Source organism: Vulpes vulpes, chromosome X (assembly GCF_048418805.1).
Source record: "Vulpes vulpes isolate BD-2025 chromosome X, VulVul3, whole genome shotgun sequence".
Lineage (NCBI taxonomy): Eukaryota > Metazoa > Chordata > Mammalia > Carnivora > Canidae > Vulpes > Vulpes vulpes.
This window is the reverse complement of record NC_132796.1, coordinates 43,775,479-43,789,331: the sequence shown is the minus strand read 5'-3', so window position 1 is coordinate 43,789,331 and position 13,853 is coordinate 43,775,479. Positions and strand designations below refer to the sequence as shown.

The 13,853-nt window shown below is 39.2% G+C and overlaps 1 protein-coding gene across 5 annotated transcripts in view; it reads left to right on the top strand.

The window, feature by feature from the left end:
- WNK3 (WNK lysine deficient protein kinase 3) overlaps positions 1-13,853 on the top strand; it is a 149,429-nt gene that overhangs the window by 58,467 nt on the left and 77,109 nt on the right. For all 5 annotated transcript variants that reach the window (XM_072743385.1, XM_072743384.1, XM_025988896.2 and 2 more), the window contains exon 10: positions 25-174. In XM_072743385.1, the coding sequence (XP_072599486.1) occupies positions 25-174 (150 nt within the window). The remainder of the gene's footprint in view (positions 1-24; positions 175-13,853) is intronic.

Below are 13,853 nucleotides of genomic sequence, written 5' to 3'. Positions count from 1 at the left end.
ATATTTTTTTTTCTTATTTAACAGCTGCAACAGCAGCCAAAGCTGACTCAGCCCCACATCTTGCCTTTGGTTCAAGGTCAGTCTTCTGTTTTGCCTGTACATGTCCTTGGACCTCCAGTTGTCGCACAACCCCAGGTTTCCCCATTAACTGTCCAGAAGGTCTCACAGATGAAGGTAAGATATATTTTAGAGGCTCTGTATTCAGTTAAATATATTCAACACTGTCTAGATTTTCTGACAAGCAAAGGCTCTCTTTCACAAATTCATTATAGTTTATGTAAAACTCACTGAAAGCCAAAAGTTTTTTATGTTTTCCTTCACCTAAGATGTTCTTGAGGATGTGCTTAATATTGTGAAGCTAGAGTCTTGAGACGCTGCTCGTATAATTGGAAAAGAAACTGAGAACTCCATATATGGATAAACAAACTTATTTAGGACTCAGATCTCTTGCTCCTGGTGATGATGGTTTGTTCTTTATATTAGATTTTTCTAGCCTGGTGTGAATGTGGAGGGATTTCTTTTCTTTCCTCCTCCCCCTCCTCCTCCTTCCTTCCTTCCTTCCTTCCTTCCTTCCTTCCTTCCTTCCTTCCTTCCTTCCTTTCTTTCTTTCTTATCTTTTTTTTTACAGATTTTATTTATATATTTGAAAGAGTATGCACATGAGTGGGGGTAGAGGGCAGGCAAAGAGAGGGGGAAAAGCAGACTCCCCACTGAGCAGAGGCTCCATCCCAGGACCTGGGATCATGACATGAGCTGAAGGCAGACGCATAACCTATTGAGCCACCCAGGTACCCCTAGAGGGATTTCTTCCCTAGTTAATTAGAAATAGTATTTTATAGGCTTACAATTTTTGACACTTTCATCTAAATTTTTGGCTTTTATTTATTTTTAAAAAATTTTAAAAGATTCTATTTATTTATTCACGAAAGACAGAGAGAGGCAGAGACATAGGCAGAGAGAGAAGCAGGCTCCCTGCAAGGAGCCCGATGTGGAACTCAATCCTGGACCCTGGGATCACACCCTGAGCCAAAAGCAGACACTCAACTGCTGAGCCACTCAGGTGTCCCTAAATTTTTGGCTTTAAAAAACTTTTTTTGGCTTTTTGAAAAATTTAAATTCCGGTATAGTTAACATACAGTGTTCTATTAGTTTCAGGTGTACAATATAGTGATTCAACAATTCTATACTCAGTGCTCATCATGATAAGTGTACTCTTAATCCCAATCAACTATTTTACTCACCCCCCCCACTTCTCTTCTGGTAACTGTTTATTCTCTATACTTAAGAGTCTGCTTTTTGGCTTCTCTCTCTCTCTCTCTCTCTCTCTCTTTTTCTTTCTTTTCTTTTCTTTTCTTTTCTTTTCTTTTGCTTTTTATATTCCACATATGAGTGAAATCATATGGTATTTGCCTTCATCTGATTGACTTATTTCACCTAGTATTATACCTTCTAGATGCATTCATGTTGCTGCAAGTGAAAAGATTTCATTCTTTTTTACGGCCTAATAATATTCCTGTGTGTGCACGCGCGTGCGCGCGCACACACACACACACACACCTCTTTATCCATTCATCTGTTGGTGGACACTTGGGTTACTTCCATGATTTATCTATTATAATTAGTGTTGCTATAAACCTTGGGGCGCATATATCTTTTTGAATTAGTATTTTCATATTCTTTGAAGGAAGTACCCAGTAATGGAATTATTGGATCATGATAGTTCTATTTTTATTTTTTTTTGAGGAACTTCCATACTGTTTTCCACAGTGGCTGCACAAGTTTGCATTCCCACCAGGGGATTCCCAAGAGGGTTCCTTTTTCTCCATGTCCTCACCAACCCTTGTTTTTTGTGTTTTTGGTTTCAGCCATTCTGACAGATGTGAGGTGATATTTCATTGTGGTTTTGATTTGCATTTCCCTAATGATGAGTGATGTTGATCATCTTTTCATGTGTCTATTGGCCATTTGTATGTCGTCTTTGGAGAAATGTCTGTTCATGTCTTTTGCCCATTTTTTAAATAGGATTATTTGTGTGTGTTTATATTGAATTATATAAATTCTTTATATATTTTGGTTATTGGACTCTTTATTGGATCTTGGCTTTTTTGATTCATGTATATTTCTATAGGAGAAATAAATGTTTTTGTCTCTTTGACTCTCAAAGTCAGCATTATTCATTTCTGAGAAGGAGTAAACCATTTTTATGAGAGTTCATATATTAAGATTATAATCTGGTTCCCTTGGTTAATGAGGCCTGGGCACATGGTTCAGCTTTTTGCCATCACTGCATTTTATTTTCTCAACCTTACCCTCCCCTGTATGTGCCTTATTTCTTTGGGAATGAGATGGTCTGAGCATTCGCTGTATATGATTCAGTTAGCAGCTGGCATGTGCATGTCTGTTTCTTTTTTTTAAGATTTTATTTATTTATTCATGAGACAGACACACAGAGAGAGAAAGGCAGAGAGAGAAGCATAGAGAAAAGCAGGCTCCACGCAGGGAGCCCAATGTGGGATTCGATCCCGGGACTCCAGGATCACGCCCTGGGCCAAAGGCAGATGCTCAACTGCTGAGCCACCCAGGCGTCTCAGCATGTCTATTTCTTTTAAGAGATTGGTATATAGTAAGTCATGGCTCATCAACAATTTTTTTTTTTATGATAGTCTCACACACACACACACACAGAGAGAGAGGCAGAGACACAGGCAGAGGGAGAAGCAGGCTCCATGCACCGGGAGCCCGACGTGGGATTCGATCCCGGGTCTCCAGGATCGCGCCCTGGGCCAAAGGCAGGCGCCAAACCGCTGCGCCACCCAGGGATCCCTCATCAACAATTTTTAATGACTGCCATTTCTGTGGGTGTAAGATAAAACATGATTCTTACCTTCAGGTAGTTCACAGTTTTGTAGGGGAAGGCATTTGACAAATGTCAGGTACATTTAAAATCTGCTGAGGTAGGGCAGCCCCAGTGGCGCAGCAGTTTAGCGCTGCCTGCAGCCCAGGGTGTGGTCCTGGAGACCGGGATCGAGTCCCTCGTTGGGCTCCCTGCGTGGAGCCTGCTTCTCCCTCTGCCTGTGTTTCTGCCTCTCTCTCTCTCTCTCTCTCTCTCTCTCTCTCTCTCTCCCTCCCTCCCTGTGTGTCTCTATTAATAAATAAATAAATTCTTTAAAAGAAAATCTGCTGAGGTAAATTTAATCTGATGGAGTTGACAGTGCTTGGTATTTGGCTGGTGTTTCTGGGTAACATGGTACATATTCATAATTGAGCTCTTGTTATGGTTTGTCTCTTTTTAGGACTTTCATGCAAAGTGTTGAATGGATGCTTAAATTAACTTGGGTTCAACCACATAGTATGCAGATATGTGTATTTTAAAATGTGTTTCCAAAATGTTGTAAAAGTTTTAAAAATTGAGGGTTATTTACCCATTTAAAAATAAGAGCTATGGGCAGCCCAGGTGGCTCAGCGTTTTAGTGCTGCCTTCAGCCCAGGGCCTGATCCTCGAGACCCGGGATCGAGTCCCACATTGGGCTTCCTGCGTGGAGCCTGCCTCTCCCTCTGCCTGTGTCTCTGCCTCTCTCTCTCTCTCTCTCTGTGTGTGTGTCTCATGAATAAATAAATAAATCTTTAAAAAAAAGATTTGAAATATATAATTATAAAAAATAGAAATTAAAAAATAAAAATAAAGCCTATGAAATTATAAAACAGACAGTGAAAATCACTGGTTATTCCTCCAGCTAGAGAAAACCTATTGTTTACATTTGTGGGTAAAGCCTCTAGATTTGTCTTTTTTTCCCCTATGTATACATATATATATGTTTGTTTATATATACATCTATATCACATACCTGCTATTTTTTGGACTGTCTTCACCATATATAGAAACCACATAAGCAAGCACTTTGACCATTGGTGTCTTTTTATGAACGTGGTAGTTCAAGTTCTAGGAATTATTGCAACCAACCTATATTTATTCATCCAACTCTCTGCTCTCCTCTTTAGAAAGCTTCTGTGTTCATTGTAGCTATGCTATTAAAATCCTTTTGAGCTTTTTCTTAGAACTTCCAGTGTCTGGTGTGTGAAGGTGTTAGATTCAGTTACTCTGAATCTCTGCCAGGGTTTGAATGAATTATGTGGCAAGTGCAATAAATGAGAAGCCATGAGCAGTATAATACTGGGACTGTCTCAATCCCTTAATGTATTCAACTAGCATTTACTCATGATATTAAGGATTTTTGTAGTACTAATACTATGCCCAGCACCTTTTTGATAACTTGCTGGAATTTTTAGAACATAATATTATTTTGTCCATCATTTTGTCTGGGACAGGCCCATTAAAATGGGCATGGTATATGCATTTATAATTTGAATTTTCTTTGCACCAGAACCAGGAACTGCAGCTGACCTTTGGAGTAGATGGACAAACTTCAGCAAAATCTATGACTTTAAACTTGTCAGTCATTGAAATTCCACAATCAGTCTTTTTCTGTAGTTTCTCCTCTGACATTGCCTGCTTCACAAATGACTCCCGAATATCTAACAGTTGGTCTTCAACTTGAGCCTCACCCTAGAAATGGGAATCTGGCATTAACCAAATCACCAGATACTAATTAGACATCTAGTTTCTTTTTATCTATTTATTTTTAAAGATTTTATTTATTTATTCATGAGAGACACAGAGTGAGAGGCAGAGACATAGGCAGAAGGAGAAGCTGGCTCCCATGGGGAGCCTGATATGGGACTTGATCCCAGGATTCCGGGATCATGACCTGAGCCAAAGGCAGACGCTCAATCACTGAGCCATCCAGGTGCTCCAGACGTCTAGTTTTTCCCTGGTTAATTATCCTCAAGCTTTGTCAAGTCATTCTGCCCAATACATGAGCTGTGCACAGACTGCTGCTGGTACAGCTCAGTTCCCTTCTAATTTCACTGGAGGGCATTCAGGGGCCAATCAGCCTTCCCAAAAGATACATTCATTATTCCACCTGTATCCAGTAGTAGATCAGGAATCTGTGGCTCTAGGTTCTTCAGTGCTACAAAGCAAAGCTGTGCATTTGAAGAAATCTTGTTTGCAAGCCTCTATTGAGCAGCAGATATTAATTTTACAACCTAAGATTATGGCATCCTACAAAATAATGATCAGTAGGATTGTATTCTGTGAGTATCTGAAGCTGGTGCAAGTGAGCAACAGCCAAAGGGTGGGTATTAAAAGTATGATTCAGTCCCTGAAATGGCCATCTTATTCTGTTCAACATGCTTATCCAGGACCACCTGCAGAACTGCCATGCTTCCCATTTGAAGGCTCCTGGGCAGCTGCCATTTATGATAGATGCCCAGGAACAAGCTTCTTGCCCATCACAGCTAATTTACCCGATCCAGGCTCCAGCACAGCATGTTTATTCACTATCAGCCCTGGAGTATCCTCTTTACACTGTGCAACCACCAGGATCCATAGTCCATCCATTCTATGCAGACTTCTTATCTAGTCCCATCTGCGGTACAGCCCTCTTATTTGGCCCTAGGCCAAGGGCAGCCTGCCTTTCTAGTACAACCTTGGGTTTCATCACGTTTTCCAGACCAGGCAGCATATGTGATCCAAGCAGCTTACTCTGTGCAGTCTATAGAACAGTTTACTTACCAGTTACTGCCTCTTGACCATACCCATTATTCAACACAAACTGTTTACACCAGCCAGATAGATAACTGAACAGGTAACCTTCATAACCCAGTAAGTATACACGGTAAACCCTCCTGATAGGAAGCGCATACATATTACAAACTCTGCACATCAGAAGTTACACTCAGTACCACCTTATGTAGCTAAGACTTCTGACCAACAAGCCTATTTAACACAACCCTAAGGTGGTAGAAATTCTTCAAAGTTGGAGCAAAAGACATTTTTTTTTTTTTAAAGACATTTTTAATATCAACCTTAGATATACAGATACATTCCATGGAGCCTTTATTTAATGTCCAGCACTCAGCAGCCCCATCAAAAGCAGATGTCTTATTTATTTATTTATTTATTTATTTAAAGATTTTATTTATTTATTCATGAGAGACACAGAGAGAGAGAGAGAGAGAGGCAGAGACACAGGCAGAGGGAGAAGCAGGCTCCATGCAGGGAGCCCAATGTGGGACTCAATCCCTGGTCTCCAGGATCACGCCCTGGGCTGAAGGTGGCGCTAAACTGCTGAGCTACCCGGGCTGCCCCAGATGTCCATTTTAGTCGCCAGCAGCTAGAAGCCCAATTAGCATTACATCTCAAAGGGCCATGGAAGAGCAGCTTCAACACCCTGCATAGATGTCCGTCATTCAGTAGGCTTCCTCACAGGCCCAGATCTAGCCCCCATACTTCTCTACAGAGCTTTCGCAATCACATCTAACACCAAGCCAGATTTCTCATTCTTCTTTCTTTTCTCTTTTCTTTTCTTTTCTTTCTTTTCTTTTCTTTTCTTTTCTTTTCTTTTCTTTTCTTTTCTTTTCTTTTCTTTTTTTATCAAGGATTTTATTTATTTGATAGAGCAAGAGAGAGAGCACAAGGGGAGGGATGGGGGGAGAGGGAGAAGCAGTCTTCCCGCTGAGCTGGGAGCCTGATGGTGGGGCTTGATCCCAAGACCCTGGGATCATGAACTGAGCCAAAGGCAGACAGATACTTAATCCACTGACCCACCCAGGTGCCCCCTCTCATTCAACTTTCATTCAGCATCAGCAGATGACTCATTCATCTTATAGATAAGCATAGAAAAGCCATCTATTCAAGAAGGTCCCATAAATCAACAGCAGTCTTTGGGTAGCCACCATGCTACTTTCCAGCAGCAGTTGCCTCCTTCACAGGTACCTAACTAGGTTCAGCCATTACCAGATATGTCAAAGGCATGCTACTTTCCAGCAGCAGTTACCTCCTTCACAGGTACCGAACCAGGTTCAGCCATTGCCAGATATGTCAAAGGCCATTATAAATATGGTACAGATTTTTATTTTTTAAGATTTTATTTATTTATTCATGAGAGACACAGAGAGAGAGGCAGAGACACAGGCAGAGGGAGAAGCAGGCTCCATGTGGGGAGCCCAACGCGGGACTTGATCCTGGGACTCCAGGATCATGCCCTGAGCCTAAGGCAGATGCTCAACCATTGAGCCAGAGCCACCCAGGTGCCCCAACATGGTACAGATTATACCTCCTTTGCAAGAACAATATGTAATACAGCCTTTAGAGCAGCCTCAAGTGCTTCAGGCATTAGATAGCAGTCAGACTTTTCCCCTGAAGAAAACCCTAGTGCAACACCAGCCAGCTTGCATTTAGCAGCAGTCTGTCCAGCTATGCTAGCAGCCATCTTCTGGCTCCACACTCATTTTGGGGTCAGCAGGAACAATTAAAATAGCAGATCCTCTATCAAAGCCCTGGGATAGCTCTTTTAAATCAGCCATCTTCTTCTGTTCACTGTCAACACTTAGTATTCCAGTACAGTCTTCCACTGTCTTTCAGAGCATTTCTTTTTTTTTCTAAAGATTTTATTTATTTATTCATGAGATACCGAGAACAAGGCAGAGACACAGGCAGAGGGAGAAGCAGGCTCTTTCCAGGAGCCCAATGTGGGACGCGATCTCGGACCCCGGGATCACACCCTGAGTCAAAGGCAGACACTCAACCTCTGAGCCACCCAGGCATCCCTTTCAGAGCATTTTTATGTTACAGATACAACAGCATTTGTGAAACCTAGGAATTCCGAAGGCATGTCTTCCTGAGGGGGGATATATAGATGGTTGTGATTTTTCTTTAATGTCCAAAGGTCAGGGAGACAGTGAGCTAGGTAGAAACAGCATTGGACAGGGAGCCATAGTCCCTAGCCCTGGATCTTTCTCTTAGCTCAGCGTGTGGACTTGACTTAAGTCTCTTTGGAGTTTCCACGTCTGTAAAATTGGAGGCATTAAACCAGATGATGTTAACAAATAAAACATCCAAACACCTCCTTGGGATGTATCAGTGAATTAAACACAAACATCCCTTCTGTCATTGGCTTTTGTTTCTTAATGGGGGAGACTGTCGATAACCTTAATAGTAAGTACATTTAGAGTATGGTCCCAGGAGATTGGAGGAAATGTGGATCAGGATAAGGAGGGGGAAAGCAGCTTGTAATTTTAAATAAGGTGGTGATTAGGGTAGGCCTCATTGAAAAGGTGACACTCAAGCAAACATCTGAAGGAGGTGAGGCATTCCACAGTGCACCTTTCAGGCAGAGAGAATAACCAGTGCAAAGGTCCCAAGGAAGGAGAGTGTCTGGCATGTTTGAAGAACAGCAAGGGGGCCAGTGGAATTGTTAGTTGTAAAATGTTAGGAGCCTGCGATTATCTACTATCTCAAATGCTGTGTGTTTTGTAAAATTCTCTCTTCATCAAGGTAATAAATCATAATTAATTCACTGTGTACAAGATGACTGCTAACAGGAATGATCAAGGATTAATAAAGATCTTTGCAGTTAAAGTTTCTTCAGACAAAGCATGCTATTCTGGGATTTATTTCTTTAGAATAAATTTCTTCACAAAGTATTTTGGGTTGGAATGTTCATTTCTGTGGGCATGTGCTGTATACTTTCCTTATCTAGTTAAAAAATTTTCCCCAAAATTTATTAAAAAATTTCAAAGATACAGAAAAGTTGGAAAAATGATAAATACCCATATACCTACCAACTAGAATCTACAGTTAACTTTTGCTGCATTTGCTCAATCATATATCCATCTCTTTATTCATTTATCAATCCATCTCATTTTTCTGGCACATTTCAAAATTAAAGTTGTTGACATGAGTATACTTCATAAATACTTTAGCAATACTTTTGGCTAGAACTCAGTATTTATTTTTTTTTAGTTTAAATTTATATGCAGTAAAATTCATAGATTAGAGTTCAGTGAGAATTGACAGATGCTTACACTTGTATTACTCAAACCATTATAAAAATATAGACCGGGTATTGGCAAACATTTTCTGTAAAGGTCCAGGTAGTAACTGTTTTAGGCTTTGTGGGCTGTATAGTCTCTTTTGCAGCCACTCAATTCTGCTATTACATACATGAAAACAGCCATGGGCAATGTGTAAGAAAATAGACATGGCTGTGTTCCAGTACAACTTTATTCATAAGCTTTGGCCTGCAGGCTGTAGCTTGCCCACCCAATATAGAGTACTGCCATTACTGCAGAAAGTTCGCTTGTGCCCCTCCCCAGTCAGTAGCTCCCACATCCCACCAGAGTCAACCGCTATTGTTTTTTCACCTTAGTTTATCCTGTTCTAGACCATCATATAATTGGAATTATATGATGTATACTCTTGTATAAGTCTTCTATCACTCAGTATGTTTTTGACATTGATCCATGTTGTGTATATCAGTAATTTCTTTTTACTGCAGAGCAGTATTCTATTGTATGAATATACCAAATCTGTTTACCCATTTTACTATTCATGAATACCTGAGTGGTTTCTAGTTTTGGGTTATTAGGAATAAATCTGCTATGAATATTCTTGTAGAAGTCTTCTTGTTAATGTGTTTTTATTTCTCCTGGATAATACCTAGCAGTAGAATCACTAGGCCTTGGCATAGGTGTTTGTTTTCTTTCTAAGAAATTGCCAGTTTTCCAAATTGGTTGCACTAACTTACATTAACACCAGTAATATATGAGTGCCACACCCTCGCCAACACTCATTTTAGGTATTCTGGTGGGTGTGTAGTGGTATCTTATGGTTTTAATTTGCATTTCGCTGATGACTGTGTTGTTGAGCATCTTTTCATGTATTTATTGGCCTTTGTGTATTTTTCCTTGTGAAGTATCTACTCAAGGAATCTTCCCATTTTATTTTGCCTGATATAGTTGGTCTTGTCATTTTTGACTTGTAGGAGTTCTTATATATGCTGGATAATACTAGTCCTTTAGCAAATATATGTTCTAAGAATATATCCTCCAATCTGTGGACTGCTCATTAATTTTTGTAATGACTTCATTTGATGAAACAAAGTATTTAATCTTGATGAAGTCTTTCTGTTGTGGTTATTGTTTCTGTGGCCTCAGAAACCTTTGCTTACACCCATGTTACAAAAATACTTTCCTCCTTTATGGTTTTAGGTTTTATGTTCAGGTCTATGGTATTTCTTAAATTAATTTTATGAGTGGTATGAAGTAGGCACTCAAAGTTCTTTTTCTCCCCTCCATATGACTATCCCATTATTTAAGCTTCACTTGTTGAAAGATTTCCTTTTCCCATTGGACTGTTTAGTACCTTTTCAAAAGTAAAATAACTTTATAAATGGGAATATGTTTCTGGTCTGTATATCCTGTTAGTTGTCCATAAGCCATTATCACACTGTCTTGTTTTCTCTAGATTTATAATATATCTTGAAGTTAGGTAGTATAAGTCTTTCTATTTTGTTTTGCTTTTTCAAGATTTCTTTGGATATTCTAGGTCCTTTGCATTTCCATATAAATCTTAGAATTACATGGACAATTTCTACAAAAAAAGTATCTGGTGGAATTTTAGTAGGGATTGTGTCAAATCTGTAGATAAGTTTGGAAGATATGATATAACAATATCGAATCTACCAACCCAGGAACATGGCATATCTCTTCATTTATTTACATCTTCTTTCATTTCTCAGCAATGTTTTATAATATGGGATTTTGGCATATCATTTGTGTGTGTATGGTGGTTGTGGTCAGAACTCATCTTTTGGTAAGCTTATACCTAATACTCTATGTTTTGACAATACTATAAACGGAACTGACTTTTAAAAGACATTTTCTAATTCTTTGCTGTTAGTATATAAAATAAAATTGTTTTTTCTTTTGTCTTTGCACTATGTGACTTTACAAAGTTCAATTATTATTTCATCGGTTCCTTGGGATTGTCAATATAAATAATATGATATGTAAATGGAAACAGTTTTATGTCTTCCTTTCTAATCTTTATGCTTTTTATTTCTATTTTACCTTATTGCACTGGCCTCAACCTCCAGTACTATGTTAAATAGCAAAGAAGACACTGTTCAGTTTGCTTTTTTTCTGGTGTAAAGGAGAAAGTGCTCAATATTTCCCCATTAAGTACACTGTTAGCTATAGAATTTTCTAGATTGTCTTTATCAGATGAAGGATTTTCCTTTATTCCTAATTCACTAAAAATATTTAATCTTGAGTGGATGTTGAATTTTGCCAAATACTTTTTCTGTATCTGTTGAAATGATATGATAACATGACTAAATTTACATACACCATTTTACTATTTTTTCATTTTATCCCTCTGTATTTTTATTTCTTCAGGCTTCTTTGGGTAAAAAAAAAAATTCTTTTTGGAATCTAGTTTTAATGTGTCTTTCTTTCTTCCTTTCCTTTCCTTTCCTTTCCTTTCCTTTCCCTTCCCTCTCCTCTCCTCTCCTCTCCTCTCCTCTCCTCTCCTCTCCTCTCCTCTCCTCTCCTCTCCTCTCCTCATTTACTCATTCATGAGAGATATATATAGAGAGAGGCAGAGACATAGGCAGGAGGAGAAGCAGGCTCCACACAGGAAGCTGATCCGGACACCCGGGATCACACCTTGAGGTGAAGGCAGATGCTCAACCGCTAAGCAACCTAGGTGTCCCCAGTTTTAATTTTTCTGTTGTCTTTTTAGCTAAATATTCTTTTGTGTTTTCACAATTTCTATCAAATTTATTTATCTAGGCATTTTTAATTCAGATATAATTCACATGCCATAAAATTCTTCCTTTTAATGTGTACAATTCAATGATTTTTACAAGGTTGTGCAACCATCACCACTACCACAAATTCCAGAATATTTTTATCACCCTAAAAAGAAACTCCATATTTATTAGCAGTGATTCTTTATTCTCTTTCCCTACTTCTGTTGCCCCTGCCATTCACTTTCTTACTTTCTGTCTATTTAGTTGCTTATTCTAGGCACTTCACATAAATAGAATCATACAATATATGTTCTTGTGTGTCCGGTTTTCACTTATGATGGTGTTTTCATGGTTCATCCATGGGGCAGCTTGCATCAGTACTTCATTCCTTCTGGTTATATATATATTTGGTTATAACCAAATATTCCATTGTATAGATATATTTTGTTTATGCATTCATCAGTTGACTGACATTTGGGTTGTTTCTATTTTTTTGTTGTAGTGAATAATGCTGCTATGAACACTTGTGTATAAGTTATTGTGTGAACATTCATTTCTCTTGTTAGATACGCAGGAGGGAAATTGCTGGGCCATATGGTAACTCCATGTTTAACTTTTTGAGAAACTGCCAAATTTTCCAAAGCAGCTATAACCGTTTTACATTCCTACCAGCTGGGTATAAGGATTTCAAATTCTTTACATCCTTATTAACACTTATTACTTGTCTTTTTGATTGTAGCATCCTAATTGGTGTGAAGTAGTATTTCATTGTGGTTTTGATTTGCATTTCCCTAAAGGCTAATGATGTTGAGAATCTTTTTCTATGCTTGTAGACCCTTTGTATAGCTTCCTTTTTCTTTTTAGGAGAAATATCTATTCAAATCATATGCTCTTTTTTTTATTTGCTCATTTTTTAATTAAGTTTTTTGTCTTTTCATTGTTAAATTGTAAGTATTCTGGGTACACCATTATCAGATTTGTGATTGGCCAGTATTTTCTCCCATTCAGTGTATTGTCCTTTCACATTCTTGATAGTGTCCTTTGTAGCTTAAAATTTTTTAATTTGATAAAACCCAACTTACTTGTTTTCTTTGGTTGCTTTGTGCTTTTGATGTTGTATCTAAGAAACTATTGCCTACTCCAAGATCATGTAGATTTTCTCCTAAATTTGTCTTCTAAAAGTTCTAAGTTTTCCCTGACAGAAAAGTGCTTAGCAGGAGGGGCAGTGAAGCCTCAAGATTCCTGGAGTCACTATAAGAGAAGGGGTGCCCAGGGGATGTTGAGAATCTTTTTCTATGCTTGTAGACCCTTTGTATAGCTTCCTTTTTCTTTTTAGGAGAAATATCTATTCAAATCATATGCTCTTTTTTTTATTTGCTCATTTTTTAATTAAGTTTTTTGTCTTTTCATTGTTAAATTGTAAGTATTCTGGGTACACCATTATCAGATTTGTGATTGGCCAGTATTTTCTCCCATTCAGTGTATTGTCCTTTCACATTCTTGATAGTGTCCTTTGTAGCTTAAAATTTTTTAATTTGATAAAACCCAACTTACTTGTTTTCTTTGGTTGCTTTGTGCTTTTGATGTTGTATCTAAGAAACTATTGCCTACTCCAAGATCATGTAGATTTTCTCCTAAATTTGTCTTCTAAAAGTTCTAAGTTTTCCCTGACAGAAAAGTGCTTAGCAGGAGGGGCAGTGAAGCCTCAAGATTCCTGGAGTCACTATAAGAGAAGGGGTGCCCAGGGGAAAGCTCACCACAAACCATGGTCAAATCTCGGTAAAGGGCGCCACAGCCCTCTGGGGCATTTGGGAAAAGCCAGTCAGTTAGGGGGGCCAGCTCCAGAGCTGCTTTTACCTTAGAGCCTGGCTCCGGATGAAGGTGGCTGTGCCCCAATCCCTTTGAGAGAAGCGGTCCCTGGGAGCACGGGTCCAGTGGCACAGGGCCCCGGATCTCAGGGTGCCCAAGCAGACAAACCTATCCTCCGTGCCCCCTGGAACAGGCAGAAATGGGGAGAGCACTGAACAGTGAGAACTCTCCTGCTGCTGGGCGCCCAGCAAGCTATGCAGATCAGTGCACCCGGCCTGCCCCCAGGAACATCTAGGCAAGTGCAAACTGGGAGTCTGCAGTTAGTTACAAGTGGGTGCTGACTGCAAAGCTGGAAATTTGGCTTCTGCCATTGTTGTTTTTCCTCTT